The sequence below is a fragment of the Humulus lupulus genome, chromosome 3 (assembly GCF_963169125.1).
Source record: "Humulus lupulus chromosome 3, drHumLupu1.1, whole genome shotgun sequence".
Lineage (NCBI taxonomy): Eukaryota > Viridiplantae > Streptophyta > Magnoliopsida > Rosales > Cannabaceae > Humulus > Humulus lupulus.
Genome location: NC_084795.1, coordinates 52,759,989 through 52,780,936, shown reverse-complemented (window position 1 = coordinate 52,780,936; position 20,948 = coordinate 52,759,989). Strand labels below are relative to the sequence as shown.

The 20,948-nt window shown below is 33.2% G+C and overlaps 2 protein-coding genes across 2 annotated transcripts; both read left to right on the top strand.

Annotated features, from left to right (window-relative positions):
- The first annotated feature begins 335 nt into the window (after window positions 1–335).
- LOC133821121 (uncharacterized) lies at window positions 336–2,308 on the top strand. The gene is made up of 2 exons (XM_062253608.1): window positions 336–913; window positions 1,045–2,308. Exons 1-2 carry the CDS (start codon window positions 588–590, stop codon window positions 1,913–1,915), a joined length of 1,197 nt encoding a protein of 398 aa, XP_062109592.1. The 5' UTR covers window positions 336–587; the 3' UTR covers window positions 1,916–2,308.
- Window positions 2,309–14,632: 12,324 nt separating this feature from the next.
- On the top strand, window positions 14,633–16,377 carry LOC133822697 (metacaspase-9). The gene is made up of 2 exons (XM_062255127.1): window positions 14,633–15,142; window positions 15,548–16,377. Exons 1-2 carry the CDS (start codon window positions 14,785–14,787, stop codon window positions 16,177–16,179), a joined length of 990 nt encoding a protein of 329 aa, XP_062111111.1. The 5' UTR covers window positions 14,633–14,784; the 3' UTR covers window positions 16,180–16,377.
- The last annotated feature ends 4,571 nt before the right edge of the window (window positions 16,378–20,948 follow it).

The window sequence follows — 20,948 nt, the reverse complement described above, 5'->3', positions numbered from 1 at the left end:
AAATTTGGCACACAATTTACATTTTTTGCATTAGAGATGGTGGGGAGCCATTGACTTACGGGCTACCAGTTTCAATATGACAGTATATCTATATCATGTGCTAACGTGTCTAGTTGAAATAAATCATATATATATATAAATGTATATATATAAATATATGCCTTCATACCTGTTTCTTTTCTTCATTATTACCTATTTGACCTCCCAAATTCTATGACAAAGAAATGAAAAAGTCAGCTACACAGCAGCTTGATCATATAATTTTCCAAATAAAATAGTTCAGAACAAAACATACAAAACTGATAGAACAAATTCGTACCACGTAACATGTATCCCAAACCTTGGCTGATTTAGGAAACTTCCTCGTGGGTTTCTTTTTTCTATCCCAAACTCCAAAAATGGCAAGTTGATTTTGGAAACCATTTATATATTGACGCGTTTAGTAGCCATTACTGCAACTCTTGTTTTTCTTTTCCTACATATATGTGAAAAACTTATCATGACATACATAGCAAGATACAGAGAAGTTAAGAGAAGAAAAAGAGTAGAGACTGAGAGAGTTTATTAGTTTCAACTCTGAGAAAATCATGTACGTGACAAAGCCTCTGTCTTTGCTACGAAGGTCTCCTGAGCTGCTCAATTCAGCACCCAAAGAGGGTCCGAATTCTGGTTATCTGGTTCTCTTCGACCAAGAATGCGAAACAACAACTTGTTTCGGATTGAGCAAAGAAACCTCAATCAAGGCTCTGCCGTTTCCTCAGAATAAGGATCTGACTGTTACTCATACTACAAGTAGTGGAAATAATAACAGCAGCCACACCTCTCACGATGAAGTCGTTTTCATTCCAGTGCTTGGTCAACCTTTGTCTTCTAATCGATACTACGTGATTAGCCGCCAAGGAAAGCATAAAGGGTATATTTCAAATTCACTACTTTTTTCTCCCATAAACGTTCAATCTTGATTCAAAATGCTTTTATAAAATAAAAAAAATGCTGCATTGTTTGACTCGCATATTGTTCTTTATTTTTTCTTTTTGGTTGCAGTGAAGCCAGCGCTAGCTCAACAGAAGATGACATGGGGACATGCTGTTGCTGCACATACATTAAAGACATCAAGCCGAGACCTCTGGATCCTTTAAACATCTATCAACAAGTTGAGATCATCCAAAAGAATCGTCACGGAAGGTTCACAGCAGAATCCGTGGCTGAAAATGGCTTTCCTCCTACGTTTTTGAGGAGAAAATGGGACCTCTGCATGCGGACACCCCGCCATTACCAACTAGACGAAGCCCCTGGCCTCAACTCCTCGCTGCGATCGCAACTTCCCGACCTCATAGTCTTGTCCAATTCCACTACTTCCAAACCGGTGGTTGTAGGAAAATGGTATTGCCCTTTTATGTTCGTCAAAGAATTAGGTGGATTAAAACTCAAGCAACAGATGAAGAATTCCATGTTTTATGAGATGACACTTGAGCAGAGATGGGACAGGGTTTTTGAATGTGGCAACGTTGGAAATGACATGAAACTGGTGAGTGTTGATGTGTTTGTAAACAGAGAAGAGGCTTGTGTTGATGGAAAGGAAGCTATATGCGAGTGGGGTCATGTTGACGATGGAGTTATCTGGTTTACAAGTTCTGTTAAAGGACAAGATCAATCAGGAAGGTTAATGGGGTTGAGCAAATTGATAGTGGATAGAATGAGGTGGGAAGAAGAGAGAGTTGGGCTTGGGTTCAAAGTAAATGAGCTTGAAAGGCAAGTGAAAGTGAAGAGAACAGAGAAGTTTGATGGAAAAGAGTGGAGCAAGTTTGGCTGTTATGTTTTGGTAGAGAGGTTTGTGTTGAAGAGAGTAGACGGCACCGTTTTGTTGACAATTGATTTTAAGCATGCCAACCAAATTAGGTGCAAATGGGAATGATAAATGTTTGGGACGCTCAAAGAGTATAATATAAATTATGTTGTTTTATTTTTATTTTTATTTATTGTATCCAACTTGTTTGATTTTATTATTATACTATTCTTAGATGAGTATTGTATAAGAATTTTGCTATTTGGCACATTTAGGTGTGTAACATTATATAATATGGTACTTCATAATTTGTTAGCGATATTCTATTACATCAATAGTGGTATGCCACCTTGTTGTATTGTTGGGCACCACTACTACCCTTTAGCAATTCTAATTGTATAACTATGAGTTGAATGTAATTGTATACTCCCATTTTTATGTATTTTAACTATCTTGCCAAGTGTTGAAAAATGAGAAAGGAAGTCATGTTCGGTTGGATTCCTCTAAATTAGAATGAAAAATTTAAATTATACGTGGCAATATTTTTTCTAACTTAATTACAATATTGCTATTGCTTATTTAATTTATATTTTTATCATTTTTTTATATACCATTTTTATTAAATAATATAACGTTTTAGAAGAAAAAATATATTCCTCCCTCTACCGTTTTCACGTTTTTTCATCTTCTTTTTTTTTACGTTTTTTTCTTTCCTCTCTCTTCTTTTTAACTTAAAAAATCTTTGAGAAATTTGCATCCCAGGTTGTTTTTTCGGAATTATTTACAATAACAACGTGTACAATCTTATTTACAATTGTATCGTGTATCTCCCCTTTCTCTTTCTAGCGTGTTCCGTTTCCAACTTTTTTTTTAACTTTTCTTTATTTACCTTTCTTCTCCTCCAACTTCAAAAAAAATTTCCACCCATACTTCTAATTGGTTGGGCTCAAGAGTGATACTATCACGATCTACCTTTCAAGGTGGTCATTTTAATATGTCGAAAACATATATTTTTTCGCCGCTGCCGAAAAAGATAACCATAATAAAAAGCAACATTTTAGTTTCTTTTTCATATTTTTCTAACAAAAAAGTAACTAAACTTTAAACTTAAACAAAATTTAATACACTGTATTCTTATTATACATTTAAAATATATCATATGATATTCTAAACTACTTTAAAGCCATTTTACAAATATTTCAAGTATTTTTTTTCAAAATAGATTCTTTAGGATATTATTTGGTAACTTTTAAATAGAACATAAGAAGACTCTTTTTGGTAACTCACTAAGTTTGTTGGTTACTTTAAATTTGTGGCATACCAAAAAATTTAGTCATATATGAAAATGTAACCAATTAATATCTTAAATGATATAAAAAGTAACAAAAATATATCTTTTAAAAGTAACTATGCATTATACTAAATAATATCATTTTCTAATAACCTATTCATGGTAACTTTGAATTATAGGACTAACTTTTTATACTATATGATAACTAATTAGTTTCTAAAATAGACTTGAAGGTAATGTAAAAATATCATAAATAATAAGACATGTAAATTACATGAATGTCTAAAAAAGTCTATTAAAATTTTTCATTTAAAAGTTGTCGTGTAGTATACTAAATTAATTTTTATAAATAAACTATATGATAATTTATTATATTATATGACAACTCATTAGTTTTTTAAATAAGTTTGAAGGTTCCCAAATCGTATCTTAAATAATAAGATACTATAATATAATATAAAAATAACTAATTAGTATATTAAGATGTCTACAAATGAGTTTTGGAGATAACCAAATGTACTGAAATAATATGATCTAAAAATAAAACTTTTACAACAAAAATTGACTAATTGGTATCTTATCGGTATCGTAAGTAACTAAAATGTAGCTTTTTACCACCTAGAAATTTTTTTTAAAATTAGGTAAGCGAAATTTCTCAATTTTTAAAAAAATCAGATATGCTATGCTGACGTGACACCTGTATTTGTGTAAATAATTTTATTGAATGTGTTTTTGTAAATACTTTAGATTGTATGTATGTAATTATAAAATTCCCAAAAAAAAATTCAGGCCATATCGCTAGTCGGTTGTCCTCAAGAGCAGTATCATCGCGAACTACTCTTCAAGGTGATCATTTTTATATGTGGAAATTATATATTTTTTCGACGTCATCGGAGAAGATGACTATGACTAGAATAAAAAGTAACTTTTTAGTTTCTTTTTTATATTATGTTAAGCAAAAAGTAACAAAATTTTAAACTTAAACAAAATTTAATATACCAAAATTTTTATTCTTATTTTACATTTAAAAGATACCATATGATATTCTAAACAACTTTAAAGCTATTTTAGAAACATTTCAAGTAACTTTTTAAAAATATATTCTTTAAAATATTGTTTTGTAACTTTTAAATAGAACATAAAAATATTATTTTTGGTAACTCATTAAGTTTGTTGGTTGTTTTAAATTTGTGATATACTAAAAAAATTAGTCATATATCAAAATGTAACCAATTAGTATCTTAAATGATTTTAAAAGCGACGAAAATGTAGCTTTCAAAAGTAACTTTTCAGTATACTAAATATTATCATTTTCTAATAAGCTATTCATGGTAACTTGAAATTATATGAGTAACTTTTTAAACTATATTATAACTAATTAGTTTCTAAAATATGCTTGAAGGTAACGTCAAAATATCTTAAATAATAAAACATGTAAATTACATGAGTGATTAAAAAAGTCTATTAAAAATTTTCATTAAAAAGTTACCATGTAATATACTAAATTAATTTTTATTAATAAACTATATGGTAACTTATTATACTATATGACAACTCATTAATTTCTTAAATAAGTTTGAAGGTTACCAAAATGTATCTTAAATAATAAGATACCATAATATAACATAAAAATTACTAATTGGTATATTAAAATGTTTACAAATAAATTTTGGAGGTAATCAAAAGGTACTGAAATGATATGATCTAAAAATAAAGCTATTAATAAATTAAATTGACAAATTGGTATCTTATTGGTATCATAAGCAACCAAAATGCAACTTTTTTACAACCTAGAAAAAACAAAAAAATTCGGGAAGTGAGATTTTCTAATTTTTTTAAGAATCTGGTATGCTATGCTTACATGGCACCTGTATTTGTGTAAATAATTTTCTTGAATGTATTTTTGTAAATACTTTAGATTCTATGTATGCAATTATAAAATTCCCATAAAAAAATTATGGCCACACCGCTAGTCGGTTGTCCTCAAGAGCAGAACCATCACGAACTACTCTTCAAGGTGATCATTTTGATATGTGAAAATCATATATTTTTTCGTCGTCACCGGAGAAGATGACCAGAATAAAAAGTAACTTTTTAGTTTCTTTTTTATATTATGTTAAGCAAAAAGTAACAAAATTTTAAACTTAAACAAAATTTAATATGCCAAAATTTTTATTCTTATTTTACATTTAAAAGATACCATAAGGTATTCTAAACAACTTTAAAGCTATTTTAGAAACATTTCAAGTAACTTTTTAAAAATAGATTCTTTAAAATATTATTTGGTAACTTTTAAATAGAACATAAAAATATTATTTTTGGTAACTCACTAAATTTGTTGGTTGCTTTAAATTTGTGTCATACTAAAACATTTAGTCATATATCAAAATGTAACCAATTAGTGTCTTAAATGATTTTAAAAGCAAAGAAAATGTAGCTTTCAAAAGTAACTTTTCAGTATACGAAATATTATCATTTTCTAATAAGCTATTCATGGTAACTTTGAATTATAGGAGTAACTTTTTATACTATACCATAACTAATTAGTTTCTAAAATAGGCTTGAAGGTAACGTAAAAATATCTTAAATAATAAAACATGTAAATTACATGAGTGACTAAAAATGTCTATTAAAAGTTTTCATTAAAAAGTTACCATGTAGTATACTAAATTAATTTTTATTAATAAACTGTATGGTAACTTATTATACTATATAACAACTCATTAGTTTCTTAAATAAGTTTAAAGGTTACCAAAATGTATCTTAAATAATAAGATACTATATTATCCTAAAAATTACTAATTGGTATATTAAAATGTTTACAAATAAATTTTGGGGGTAACCAAAAGGTACTGAAATTATATGATCTAAAAATAAAGCTATTAATAATAATAAAAAAAGACTAATTGGTATCTTATCGATATCGTAAGCAACAAAAATGTAACTTTTACAACCTAGAAAAAACAAAAAAATTCGGGAAGTGAGATTTCCCAATTTTTTTCAAAATCCGATATGTTATGCTGACGTGGCACCGATATTTGTAAAAATAGTTTGGTTGAAGGTATTTTTGTAAATACTTTAGATTCTATGTATGTAATTATAAAATTCTCCCAAAAAAATTCTGGCCACACCGCTAGTCGGTTGTCCTCAAGAGCGGTACCATCGTGAACTACTCTTCAATGTGATCATTTTGATATGTGGGAATCATATATTTTTTCGCCTTCACGGAGAAGATGACCAGAATAAAAAGTAACATTTTAGTTTCTTTTTTATATTATGTTAAGCAAAAAGTAACCAAATTTTAAACTTAAACAAAATTTAATATACCAAAAGTTTTATTGTTATTTTACATTTAAAAGATACCATATGGTATTCTAAACAACTTTAAAGCTATTTTAGAAACATTTCAAGTAACTTTTTTAAAATAAATTCTCTAAAATATTGTTTGGTAACTTTTAAATAGAACATAAAAATATTATTTTTGGTAATTCACTAAGTTTGTTGGTTGCTTTAAATTTGTGTCATACTAAAACATTTAGTCATATATCAAAATGTAACCAATTAGTGTCTTAAATGATTTTAAAAGCAACGAAAATGTAGCTTTCAAAAGTAACTTTTCAGTATACGAAATGTTATCATTTTCTAATAAGCTATTCATGGTAACTTTGAATTATAGGAGTAACTTTTTATACTATACCATAACTAATTAGTTTCTAAAATATGCTTGAAGGTAACGTAAAAATATCTTAAATAATAAAACATGTAAATTACGTGAGTGACTAAAAATGTCTATTAAAAGTTTTCATTAAAAAGTTACCATGTAGTATACTAAATTAATTTTTATTAATAAACTGTACGGTAAAGTTATTATACTGTATAACAACTCATTAGTTTCTTAAATAAGTTTAAAGGTTACCAAAATGTATCTTAAATAATAAGATACTATATTATCTTAAAAATTACTAATTGGTGTATTAAAATGTTTACAAATAAATTTTGGAGGTAACCAAAAGGTACTGAAATTATATGATCTAAAAATAAAGCTATTAATAATAATAAAAAAGACTAATTAGTATCTTATCGATATCGTAATCAACCAAAATGTAACTTTTTACAACCTAGAAAAAACAAAAAAAATTGGGAAGTGAGATTTCCCAATTTTTTTCAAAATCCGGTAAGTTATGTTGACGTGGCACCGATATTTGTGAAAATAATTTGGTTGAAGGTATTTTTTTTAAATACTTTAGATTCTATGTATGTAATTATAAAATTCCCCAAAAAAAATTCTGGCCACACCGCTAGTCGGTTGTCCTCAAGAGCAGTATCATCGTGAACTACTCTTCAAGGTGATCATTTTGATATGTGAGAATCATATATTTTTTCGTCGTCACCGGAGAAGATGACCAAAATAAAAGATTAAGTCTTTCACTTCCTGAAAAAAATCATGAACTTTTGAGTGCTCAGAATCATCAAGAACATTCAAAATTTAATACCACTTCAGATTTCGACTATAAAGTGTTGCATACCTTATTGACTAGTTTTTCTCTTCACTTCTCCTTTTACCATTTATTACACAGGAGAGGTAGGTTAGGTGAGGACAGACATAGCAAAGATAAAAATTAAATGCAATACACATATATAAGTAAACTTAAATATTGAATAAGAAAATAATATTAAAGCTTCTCGGTCTGGGAAAAAAACTGCAACAGGCAGAAAGTAATTTTATGTTGAGTCTCTCTTACTGGCATACTTTAGTATAAATCAATAAGTAAATTGTTCATATCAAAGAACAATCCAACTGTGAAAAATAAGGGCATCAAAAAATTAGTAAGTAGTATGAGTTCAGACTCTATTAAGAGGTACTAATACTCATTTAAGAAAATTCAAACCTTCAAATGAATGATCCAATAAGGTTCGAATCTACTTTGAAATCTGCTATATATGCCTTAATCTATGAACAAACCACATAAATATAAGTGCTAACAGTGAACATCGAACAAAATCTCCTAATATAAGTAGAGTCGATTCGTAATTTCTGGATATACAAATGACATACGCAATCAAGAAAAGCAGCATTGCATATAAAATTTATTGAATTGAATCCTATATTTGACACTACACTATTTATAAATTGACGAAATGAAGCAATCGCGGAGAATTACCTTGGTGACATCGTCCGATGCTTTGCGGAAAAACTTATTAGAAGAGTTATCAATGAAGAAAACAAATCTATTAGTTTCAGCCTAAATCAAAATCCAAAACAAGAAATTATCAGATCGAGTACCTACTACGTATTACAAAGGAGGTGATCAGAGTAAGAGAGAAAAACACAAACCCTAGATTGAGAACAGAGAATCGACAAGATGACTAGCAGGTAGAATTTGTGGAACTCCATTGTAGAGAGATGGATAGAAACAGAGAGAATGGGGCTTTTTTCTGATTTATGGCTCTGCTAGAAGGACGTCGAGTTAGGGGCGAGTCGAAAATTTCTCAACACTACCTACCAGTGTGGTGTGCTTCAGCAGCTTGCGTGAAGCAAAGAGATCCAAGAGCCTAAGTGTGAAAGAGAGTGAGTGAAGGAGCGATAGCTTCGAGACTGAGAGTGAGGAGAGAGAGGCAAAGAGGAGAGCTAAGAGGAATTAGAGAAATTTCTGTATTTAATTGTTTTTTTTTTTTTGTTCTTGTCGGGTTAGATCTAAGACTTTCATTTGGTGCCTAGTTCTATTTCATTTGGCGCCTAAACAATTCCGTGTCCTGGACTTGTTAAATCAAAAGTAATTGTTCTTGTTTTTTTATTTGCGAATTAATAACGCTTCTAAACATATGTAAGATTTTAATGTAATATATAGTTAAAATTGTTGTAGTGAGTGTAATTCCATATTTATAGTGGAGTAATCATGGAATTAATAAATAAGATTATTTGATTAAATAGTTTAATTAATAATCTGATTTATTGGAACTTCATATTATAGGTTCATGGTCCCTAGATCACCTCTGTCTTACACTGTTAAGGGTAAGAATGTCAAAAGAAAGATTTGTAGGGAGAATGACTTAATTGCAAATGAATAAATTTTCTAGGGCAAGAAAATAATTAAGTGATAATTATAGGCTATTGATTAATTAATTATTTAACTATATAATTTTTATTTTGAAAAACTATAAGTTAAAATAAATATTAATCTTGTTTGGATTAATATATAAAGAGAGATTAATAATTGTCTTATTTAGAATAAGATATTTATTTATTTATATAAAACTGATATTTTAAGATAAAGTTAATTTTGAATTAACCGATATTTATATTGGGATAAATATGTTGTCTTAGAAGTTGATTAAACAAACAAATGAGAAAATTAGGGAAAATCCTAATATGTGGGGCGACACACTCACTGTGCAGTGAGTGTGGCGCCATACACAGGGACTCCACAATCCCTGAGATTTGAATTTTGAATTTCAAATTATTTGTTTAATCAGTTATTTAATTATTTCTTTTAAATATATATTTAAATTAAATAATTAAATAGGATATACCATATTAGTTTTAATTTGAATTCTATTTTAATAAAATAAAGATTAATTAATTAGATTAATTATCTTTATAAAAACTGATAGAGCGATATTTTTAGTAATAATGTTTTTGATGTGATTAAAAATAGACTATCTCTCTAAGACAGAAGCGATAGTTTTCCCAAACCTGAAAACTGTTCAATTAATCTTCTCTCAATCAAACCTCTCTAGATCTCATGTGTTGAGTACATATAGAGAGTCATAAATCAACCTTTTGAATTCTAAGTGCCCACACACGTCCTTGTGTGTTTGAGGATTGATATGAAAGATCAAGGTGTGAGCTTTCAGATTTTGGATACCAAGATCATTGATTTTGTATAAAAAGATTTGAGGACACTTGATAGACTACAAGAGCTAATCTCTAATCTGATTGTATGTGATTTAATATATATATATATATGTGTATGATCTTGGTTGATATTAATAATTATTAAAACGGCCCATTCCCAGTTGCGTATCTTTGATTTGCTCTTTTAATACCAACAATTGTCTCATTCCAAAAAGCGGAGTCTCTAAAAGACATAACTCCTTTGAAAGTTTTAAGATAATCTTCTATTTGAAGTACTATTTGATATTTCCATGTAATTTCTTCATTATTTTCTTCGACTAGATATAGTATCTCTATTTGAGAGCAATTTTCACTTGATCCCAAGTTTTTAAGCCTTTGGCTTCCTCTAGGCAATAAATGTTGCTTATAAGTCATTTTAGGAGTTTCCTCTTGAGACCCTCTAATTTGAATAAGTTCTTTTGATTTGTTGTCATCACATGACATGTTCTCAAAGAACTCAATCTCTCTTGATTCAACCTTTTTAGGGTTCGTGCTTTTGCAATAAGCAAAATGCCCCTACACTTTAAGATAACTAATGTTTGGTTTCTTTTCTTTCCATAACTCATATGAAGATATATTATTTTTCTTCATAGGAATGTGATTCAAGACATGACATGCGGCTAACAAGGCTTCGCCCCACAAATTAAAACTTAATTTTGAATGTAATAGCATAGCATTAATCATTTTAAGAAATGTTTAATTTTTCTTTTCCGCTATACCATTTTGTTGTGGCATATATGAGTCGGTACATTTATGTATAATTCCATTCTCTTCACAAAACAAGTTGAAATCATTTAAAAAATATTCACCGCTCCCATCATTTCTAAGTACTTTTATTTTCCTTTCCAATTGATTTTTAATTTCTGCTTTATGTGTTTTAAACACGTTAAATGCTTCATCCTTGTTCTTAAGCAAATAAAAATATTTGAATCTAGGGCAATCATCTATAAAAGTAATAAAATATCTACTTTTGTCTATAGTCAACATACCATTTAGTTCTCATAAATCAATACATATTAAATCTAACAAGATATAATTTCTATCAACACTAAGAAATTGTTTCTTAATCATTTTAGATTTTACAAGCTCACACTTATCATGTTCAACATTATCACAATTAATCAATCCACAGTTAATTGGTCTTTTAGTTGTGCTAAAGCATATATGTGCAAGTCAACCATGCTATAAAATAATAGAATTTGAGTCAAGCATATAATAAGAAGAACTAGAATTTTTATTGTTCATATCATCAATAGATGTACAGAGTTTGAACATTCCATCACAAGAATATCCCTTTCCCACAAAAACATTCCCCTTAGACAAAGTAAGCTTGTCGGATTCAATCACCACCTTGATTCCCAGTTTTCCAAGCAAATTGTCACTTACAAGGTTTCTACTCATATCTAGTACATACAAAACATTAGTGAGTAGAACTATTTTATCGAAAGTGAAGAATAAATCAATTGTTCTCTTGCCTTTAACCTTGGAACTTTTCTTATTGTCCATTTGGATCTCGTGTTCTTCCTTTGAAGTCTCAAATATTTTGAATAAAGATTTGTCATAAGTAACATGAATGGTGACACAAGTATCATATCACCAACCTTTTACCTTTCCATGTATAACATTAATCTCACTTAGTGTTGCCACTAATTCTTCTTTGGTTGAATTCACCTGAGGTTAATTATTGTGGCTCCTTTTGAACCTACAATCCATTGCAAAGTGGTCATTCTTGCCACACACAAAGCAAGATCATTTGGAACTCTTGAATTGACCTTCATTCTTCTAAGGTCCAAAGGGTCTGTAACACTTGCCTTTACAAGTCTCTCCATTAAAATCTTCCACGTTCTTATCTTTAGAACGAGATTCCTCCTCAATTCCGAAATGTTTGAAAATCTCCTCCAAGGAAATATCCTCATTCTTATGGAGGATTTTATTTCTATAGCCCTTCCTCCAAGATGGATACAACTTGGCTATAATAGCACTAACAAGAAAATGTTCCAGCAATACAATATTGAGGATATATAAAAAAAAAAATTAGTAGAGGGAGGGGCTCGGATCTTTCACAGAGAAGGAGGGAAGGGCTTGGAGCGGAGCTCGAAGGAGGAGGAAAAATGAAGATAGATAGCTATAAAGATAGTGAGAGAAATGACGAAATGGGGAAGAAGGGTCGTGCGACAGCCTAAATATCGCAAGACTTTTCCCAGCGCCTTAGGATATGCAGGGAAAAGTCTAAAAAGCACTGGTAAATTCCTTTAAAAAACCCTACCAAAAACGACGTCATTTCATTTAATGAATCTTTTCTCGACGCTTTTCATACTTTTTCCGGAACTTAGATTTCGAAGTGTCAAGAAAAGAGTTTCCCCAAATACCAAATTAATTACGTGTACTTTTCCCAGAGCGTTTCACCTAACTTGCCAACAAAAGTCACAATGGAAATAAAAATGTGCTACTTTTGCTGACAAGTTCGGTGGGATGTGCTAGCAAAAGTTTTTCACCACGAGGCATATATAATTTGAGGGTGATATTTTTCCTACTTATACTTTTGGCAACGTATTTGGGCTATTGCTTGGGAAAAATCCATGTCCCAACGTGAAAAAGTGTTGGAAAAAGAAATGAGCTGGGAAAAGTAAACAAAACCATTTTAAATTTTTGTGGTTTTTTTTTATTTTATAATACCCCGGGGACAATCATACCGTTTCTTATGTTTAAAACACTAAATGATAAGCCAATGTTCAAGAAACTAATACCTTTGGGTGAGATCGACATTGATCCACACAGTTGATCACAAAACTTTAACCACTCAGTTAACAAAAACAATCACCCTTAGTACAATTGTAGATCCTTCAATACTAAAGGTTCAATCGAATAATTTATTAATTATGAAATAACTAATTATTAGTTAATGTTGCAAGAAACTAATACCTTGGGGTGAGATCAACATCGATAGATACATATCACAATATTTTAACTACTAATAGTCAATAAGAATACCGTTAATTAATGCGATTGTTGATCTTAAAACACTAATGGTATACGAACCATTTATTAGTTCCAAAATAACGAATAATTAGTCAACATTACAAGAAACTACTATTTTGGGGTTGATAGACACACGGCATAACACTACAACTACTAATAGTCAATAACAATACTCAATAATAGTAAGATTGTGGATCTTCAAGCACTGCAGGTGCAATCAAACTGATTAATAGGTCTAAAATAATCAATAATTATCAAATGATACAAGAATCTATGACCTCAGGGTGAGATCAGCAGCGATCGACACTGATCACAATAGTTTAAACACTAATAGTTAATAAAAATAATGTTGATTAGTCTGATTGTTATTCTTGAAACACTTTGAGGAGAATCAGACCATTGATTAAGTCTGAAATACTCAATAATTAACAAATGATACAAGAATATAAAGAAACCATTGCTAATTTTTTTTTAAAATTATATCTTTTTCCAGTGCTATTATCTTTCCTGACATTTTTATCTGACTTTTCCCAGTACATTTATATAACCTGCTGGCAAAAGTCCCCATGTAAATTTAACGATACACTTTTCTCGGTGAAATTCTATTAAAAGCGCCGCCAAAAGGTTTGCAAAATATTAAAATTTTCATGATGCGCTGCCAAAATATCAAACTTTTCCCGACGCTTTCATATAATGCGCTGGGAAAATACACTATTGCCGGTGGAAAAATCCCCGAGAAAAAATGAGGACTTTTGCTAGCGCTCTTCATGAAACACGCTAGTAAAAGTCTCTTTTCTAGTCGCTTTGGGAAAATGACAAATGTCGAGACTTTTGCCGGCACAGTTTATAAAATATGTTGGCAAAAATGACTTTTCTTGACACATTTTTCGAAACGCACTGAGAAAAGTCATCTTTCTTGTAGTGAAATAATCATTGATTCTAATCCAAATTTAAGCCAAGATTTCCCCAATAAACAAAAGCTAATATTATGCATTTAGATTCCTCTTGCTCTCGATGTATTTAAGCATTTGCGTCTTAGAGGAACCATAAATACTTAGAGATGTGTTTTGTTTGTATAATTTACACACATTCACACGCAAGTGCAAACTCCTGTAGGGTCCAGGCCAAAACAATAAAAAATTATTTAGGCATGTTATACTTTACAATACGTCTCCTAATTATAATATATGATCGACCAAATTAATGTACTTGTCACACAAGGCAGGAAAGTATATAACTAATTATAGATCTATTAAAATAAACTAAGGAAACATGAAATTAATTTTAAAAAAGACTAGCGCGTACAATATGATTTATATAAATATTTACAAATATATTTTTATGCATTGCTTCTCATACAAGGCAGCCACGAATGTTTTGTTAGTTTGAGCTAAAATGTTTGTACCAAACTTTTATATATATGTATTTGGATATATGGTACACATACATAACGTGGGGACAAACCATGACAAATTCTATGTCACTCTTACAAAAAATATATATATATCATATATGTATATATTGCTTGAAGTGTTTTTTATGAAATTATAGAAGGTGCCCCATTTAATTAATAGCAAGATTCCCACGCTTGAAAGCCAACTAAAATGAACAGACCACACTAGAGGTTACTTGAACGAAATTCCAAGGGAACTGAGTTCTAACTCCTAACCCAACGAGAGACTTATGTTATTATATATACAAAGCCAAATCTTTGTCGAAACACAACAATTGAGAAAAACCCAACAGTGTTGAATCTCAAGAAAAACTAGCCCACATTTTTTAGCGCATAAATTCTGTTTTGTAATAATTATTATTATTATTATTTAAATATATATGGAGAAGGGAAACAAGAGGTTTGCTCTATTGGTAGGATGCAACTACCCCAACTCTCAATACGAGCTCCATGGTTGCATCAACGATGTGGTTGCCATGCGAGACACTCTGGTCACACAGTTTGGGTTCGATCCAAACCATGTTAAGCTTTTGACTGATGAACCAGACTCATCAGTAAAGCCCACTGGTGAAAACATCAAGAAGGCTCTTGGTGAATTGGTTGATAAGGCTGTAGCTGGGGATGTTTTGTATTTTCATTACAGTGGACACGGAACAAGAATTCCTTCTGTCAAACCTGTCCATCCCTTTGGTAGCAGGGATGAAGCTATTGTTCCTTGTGATTTTAACCTCATTACTGGTATGTTTGTTTCATTGTTATCAGCTATATATGTTCTTTTTGTCTAATACTTAAATTGATTTTTTCCCCTTCCTTGTATGTTTTATAGGGCCCACACTTCTATAATGACCACAACTATAGTATTTAGTATTTTTCTAAAAACATATATTGAAGTCTTCCTATGTCTCTAAACACATTATTCACTAATATAAAAAAGTCACAGTGAAAATTTTAAGTTATCGTTACAGGGAATAAATTTTGTGGTTAAAGTTAGCATTTATACTTAATTGTAAATAAAAGTTGCATTATAATATAAAATTTTTAGTCATGAATTTTTAAATTTAATTACAATCGCTGCAATAATATATACTAGAAAAACATATGTAGTGCTGAAAAACAAAGCATTTCATTTCTTTTCCATACCAGATGTAGATTTCAGACATTTGGTGAACCGATTGGCAAAGGGAGCAACCTTAACAATCCTCTCAGACTCATGCCACAGCGGAGGCCTCATCGACCAAGAGAAAGAACAAGTCGGACCAACTTCAGTCTCTGACGACAATGATGATGATAATACCAAAGCCCCCAATAAACCATCTTCCTCTAAACCTAAGACAATTTCATTTGACTCCATTCTCAAACACGTGAGCTCACTCACAAACATCAGCACATCCGACGTCGCCACTCACATGCTGGAGCTCTTCGGAGCCAATTCCAGCCTCAAGTTTCGGTTGCCGCGGGTCGACCAGCGTGACTTTCCAAACCTTTTGAGGCCACTGGACGAGGGGATCCTGCTCAGCGGGTGCCAGGCCGACGAGACTTCGGCCGACATGAACCCGGCTGCTGCCGGAGGCAAAGCGTTCGGCGCGTTTAGCAATGCGGTTCAGACGGTTTTGAAGGAGAATCGGGGAAGAGTATTGAGCAATAAAGAGCTTGTGATGATGACGAGGAAGGTGTTGAAGGCTAATGGCATTAATCATCAGCACCCTTGTTTGTATTGCAGTGATGAGAATGCTGACGTGACTTTCTTGATGTGGCAACCACAGAGTTCCAGCTAGCTCTTCAAATTGGATTGATTGTTGAGTAATCATTCTGTTCTTACTTGTATGTGTTCATTTCAACAATTTATAAGCTTTTTCCGTTTAAATATATAAATTAAAGCGAAAAAGATGTCAGGGACAAACATGAATTTGGATATATTATCTTCAATAAATGTCGTCTTTTTTTTAAAATAAATAAACATCGTCTTTTGTTTATGAGTAGTGCATGCAATGTCATTCTCTAGCTAGTACGTAGTTCATGTTTTTACTCATAGTTACAATGGTACAATATTCAGTACACCGAAGATTTCAATACTAACACCACAACAAATACAAGACTTATTTGCGTGGCATGTACTTTAACTATATACAATTTTGCAAGTTGGTCCCAATTTTTTTTTGCAAATTAGTCCCCAACTTTTGATTTCTTGGCAACAATAGTCCTCCACCGCTTATCACTAATGTTTATCCTCCACCGTTAGTGTCGACGGACTAATTTACCCAAAAAAGAAAAAAAAAATTTACGGAACAACTTGCCAAACAAAATATTTTGACTTATATATGTGTTGAGATGTTGTTCAAAAATTTATATAGTTGCAAAAATATAATATAAAAAAAATCATCATATAGACTTATATGTTGAAATAATTAATATTTGGAGCCAAACATATAGTTATAAAAAGCTAATTTTAATAATAATATAAAAAATAATTTTACTTTTACTATATTATATGTTTTAAAAGTAGATGTTAAGATGTATAATTTCATTGTTTAATAACTAACATAAGGATAAAAATTCAATAAGAATATGTTTATATTATGATAATGATATTTATGTAAAATTAAGTATTTTAAAGGAACTAATTTATTAAAAATAATATATAAAAAATCATCATATGAAAACATTTTGAATTAGTATAATTTTAGTCAAAGTTTTTGATGAGCAATTAGAATGGTGATTTTCTTTTGAAAAAAAATATAAATAAAATGGTACAATAGGAAATTTTTGTAAGAAATTCTAGTTTAATATATATATTGTAACAAATTGAATGAAAATAATAAACTATATGACATCACAAGAAGAAAAAGAAAAACACCTATCAAACAAAAAAGAAAAGAAGAAAAATAAGCCTTTATTATTATTCCAAAAGTTTAATTAGTCTTATTGGCAAATTAGTCCCCAAATTTTTTTCTTTGGTAAATTAGTTTCTGAATTTTTTGGCTTCATGTTAGTCCCCTAATTGTTAGTGATTAATAGTGAAGGACTAACGCGGCTAAAAAATCAAAGTTTGGGGATTAATTTACCAAAAAAAAAAGTTTGAAGACCAACATACCATATATTGTACGTCCTGATATTCAGCCCGGGTCTTTTATATAACTCGAGTACAACTGGCTATCTAATAACAATTCTAAGGGACCCATAAGTTGATATTTCCTCGGCGGAGGCAGTGCGACCCCCCAAATAATAACACGAGTTGCGGAACACGAAACATTAAAGTACGAGCTGGAGATGGATATAACTTACAGCCTCCTGGACACGGGTTGGCATTATGCTTAGGTCGGAGTCCTCTGACCACTTGCCATGCCCACAAGTTTATTAAGCTGGATACGTTATATATAAACGTGCGTGGTCAGACATCGCATGTCCATTTATCCCTGAATTCTCGGACACATAATATAAACGTGCGTAATCAGACATCACGTGTCTGATTACGCCAAGCAGCCCATGATCATTTTTACCTAATGATTAGACTTTACCTTAAGATATATTGTAATATTCATCATTTGTAGAAGACAGGTCACATTAAGGGATGTATATTCACGTGACAACCCCAACACCTGTCATGGGATGGTTCTTATATAAATACCAAAACCTTGGATAGAAAATGGGTTGGGTTTTCTCTGTGTAATGCAAATATTCTGTCAAAATATAGAGAGACATACACCAATAATATCGACTCTTGGACTAGGGGGATTTTAACCTCCGAGCCGCGTAAAAAGGAACGAGTGATCTTACTATATCATTGTAAGCATCTTTAAGAGTTATTATTCTTGTTAAGGTTTATCCTTAAGCACTAGTTTATTCCAGATAATTTTTGTAATACACTGTTGGCAAAAAATCGCGTCAACAGTTTGGTGCTTTCATTGAGAGGTGGGAAATAGTGCCATTGAAAAAGATTCAGGAAAAAGTTCATCATGGTGGTCACTCGTTCAAGGCACGGTAACGAAACGAATCATCATGGTGGGCAGGAGGCTTACCATACCGCTGTTTCTGACGAACAAAACCCGGAGATCCAGCAGCGATCGGGAAAGCAACTGATGGGCCACGACGACACCGGAAGTTCAGCACCTCTATCGCCGAATCCAAACCCAGGTTACTTGACTGCAGTGGAGTTGGAGAACATGCAGTTGAGGAGCCATCTAGCAAAAGCAAACAAGCAAATCGAGGAAGTCTTGGCTCGGTTACCCCCTTTTGCAACCGACGTTAACGTCGGAAAGAGGCAAGGCGGAACTCGTAAGTCCCGTCGGGATAGTCGACCCAGGCCCAGTCGGTCGGTTAGAACCTCAACTCCAAGTTCTACGCCCGTTTCACACAATCATCAAGAAACCCTGTTTGGTGGCTTTCCCAGAGATCATCAACGAGCCAACAGGTCAGTCAGAACCTCGACTCTGAGTTCGACATCATCGTCAAATGTCCATGGCCACCCACACAGACGGTCAAGGACAAACTCGAAAAGACGACATGTCCCAACCGACTTCCCTATACTATGATCAGATCGCCAGGCTCAAAGAATCAGGAATGGTGGAGTAAAGCGATCGCAAGCTAACTTGGTCCGGCCTGATGGGACGAGGATTGCCTCACCGATCAGGAATCCTCCATCGCCGATAAGGCACTCGTCCCCACCTCATTCAGCTCGAGATGTTCCAACCTACAGAAACAGCATGAGGAATCCTCCTCCAGTTGCCCCTGCTCATGTCCCGCGGGAATATCCTAGATCCTCATCCTCGGCCGCAAGCTCTGAGTTTTTCTAACGGAAGCTATTGGACGGAGGGCCATCGAAGTGAGAGGACCAGCGCAGATTTGAGGAATCAGCTGAGTTCGGCTCAAAACCCTCGAGTTGATCCACATACCAATCTTATAGATCGCCTAAATTCACAAAGAACCAATTCAGCTCGCGATGGAGTCTGCGGCACTCACCACGAGGGAAGTCCTTCTGAAGTGTGCGATAACGGGAACGCACCACCGAACCAAGCTCAAACTTAGTGGGACAATAACCCATCAAACGCGTACGGTCGAGTGGGAGCTATTGAATAGCCCCAGGGAACCAAGGACCCAACCCTCAAGAGGTTGGCCCAGATGGAGGAACTGATGAAGAAACTCCTATCAGAGAAGGAAAAAGACGAATATGACTCAGGGGATGAGCTCGAGCTTTTCGCTCCCAACATCGCTACAACGCCATACCCGCCAGGCTTCATGATGCCCCATTTATCAAAATTTGACGGAGATGGAGATTTGTCTGACCACTTGGGAATGTTCAATACCCTAATGATGGCCCATAACATCGGACCCGAGTTAAGGTGCTTGGTATTCCCTTCGACTCTGGTTGGACCCACTAGACAATGGTTTAAGCAATACAAAAAGCATTCTATTAGCTTGTGGAAGAGCTTCTCCGTCGACTTTAAGAGGGCATTCCGGGCTTCCCAGGCAGCTCGAATAAAGGCAAACTCCCTGGAAAACATAAAACAGCAGCCCGGGGAGCCTCTGAAAGCTTACTTGAGTAGGTTCGCCAATATCGCGGCAAGAGCTAGAGACGCAGATGAAATCTCTAGGCTTATGGTGATGAGAACAGGAATCCTTGCCAGGGGCGACCTGTGGAAAGAAATCCAGAGACAGGGCGTCAACACATTGGACGAGTTCCTAAACAGGGCTCAGAGATGGATCAACCTGGAAGAGGCACGAGCTTCAGTCGCAGGAACCAGCCAAGTCCCTGCCCAGCCCGTTGGAGCGGTAACGGACGTTGCAGCTACGGCTCAAACCATTATCTAGAATAACCAAGGGGGAGGAAGCAAGAGGAAGGTAAATGGCGAAGGCAGCCAGAATGGTTCAAAGAAAAATAAGCCCGTGGAGAAATTCAAACCAATCTACGCGACTTACGCCAACGTCATGGATACCAGAGAGCGCATCTTCTTGGCGAACTCTACCCGCCTTCCGTGGAAGAAGCCGGAGCCTCTAAAAAATCAAAGGGCGAAGAGAGACCCTTCAAAATTTTGTCGATTCCGCAATGACATCGGTCACAACATCGATGACTGCAGGCATTTGAAGGATGAGATCGAGATGCTCATTAGAGCCGGGCCCCTGGCTCAGTATGCCCGGAATCGAATCACTCCTAATCATCTCGCTGGGCAAAACATTCAATCAGCTCCAGAAGCCCCCGCAAATCAGACTGGGGCCCAGGTGAGTCAGGACACCCTCCTCCGATAATAAGATGAGAAATAACCACCATCTCTAGAGGTCCTCATTTGGCAGGCACGAGCAGAAATGTCCATAAGAGGTATGTCAATGAGCTGAGGTCTCAGAGCAGCGTTTGTCTAAACAACAACGATTGGAGAAACAATCAATCAGTTTTACTGAAGAAGATGCTAGTCATGTCCAGTTCCCGTATAACGACCCTCTAGTCATAACCGTCCAGCTCACCAATCAGAGAGTTAGGCGGACCTTGGTCGATAATGGGAGTTCTGTGAACCTGTTATTCAGGTCCACATTGGAGAAAATGGGATTGTCTGTG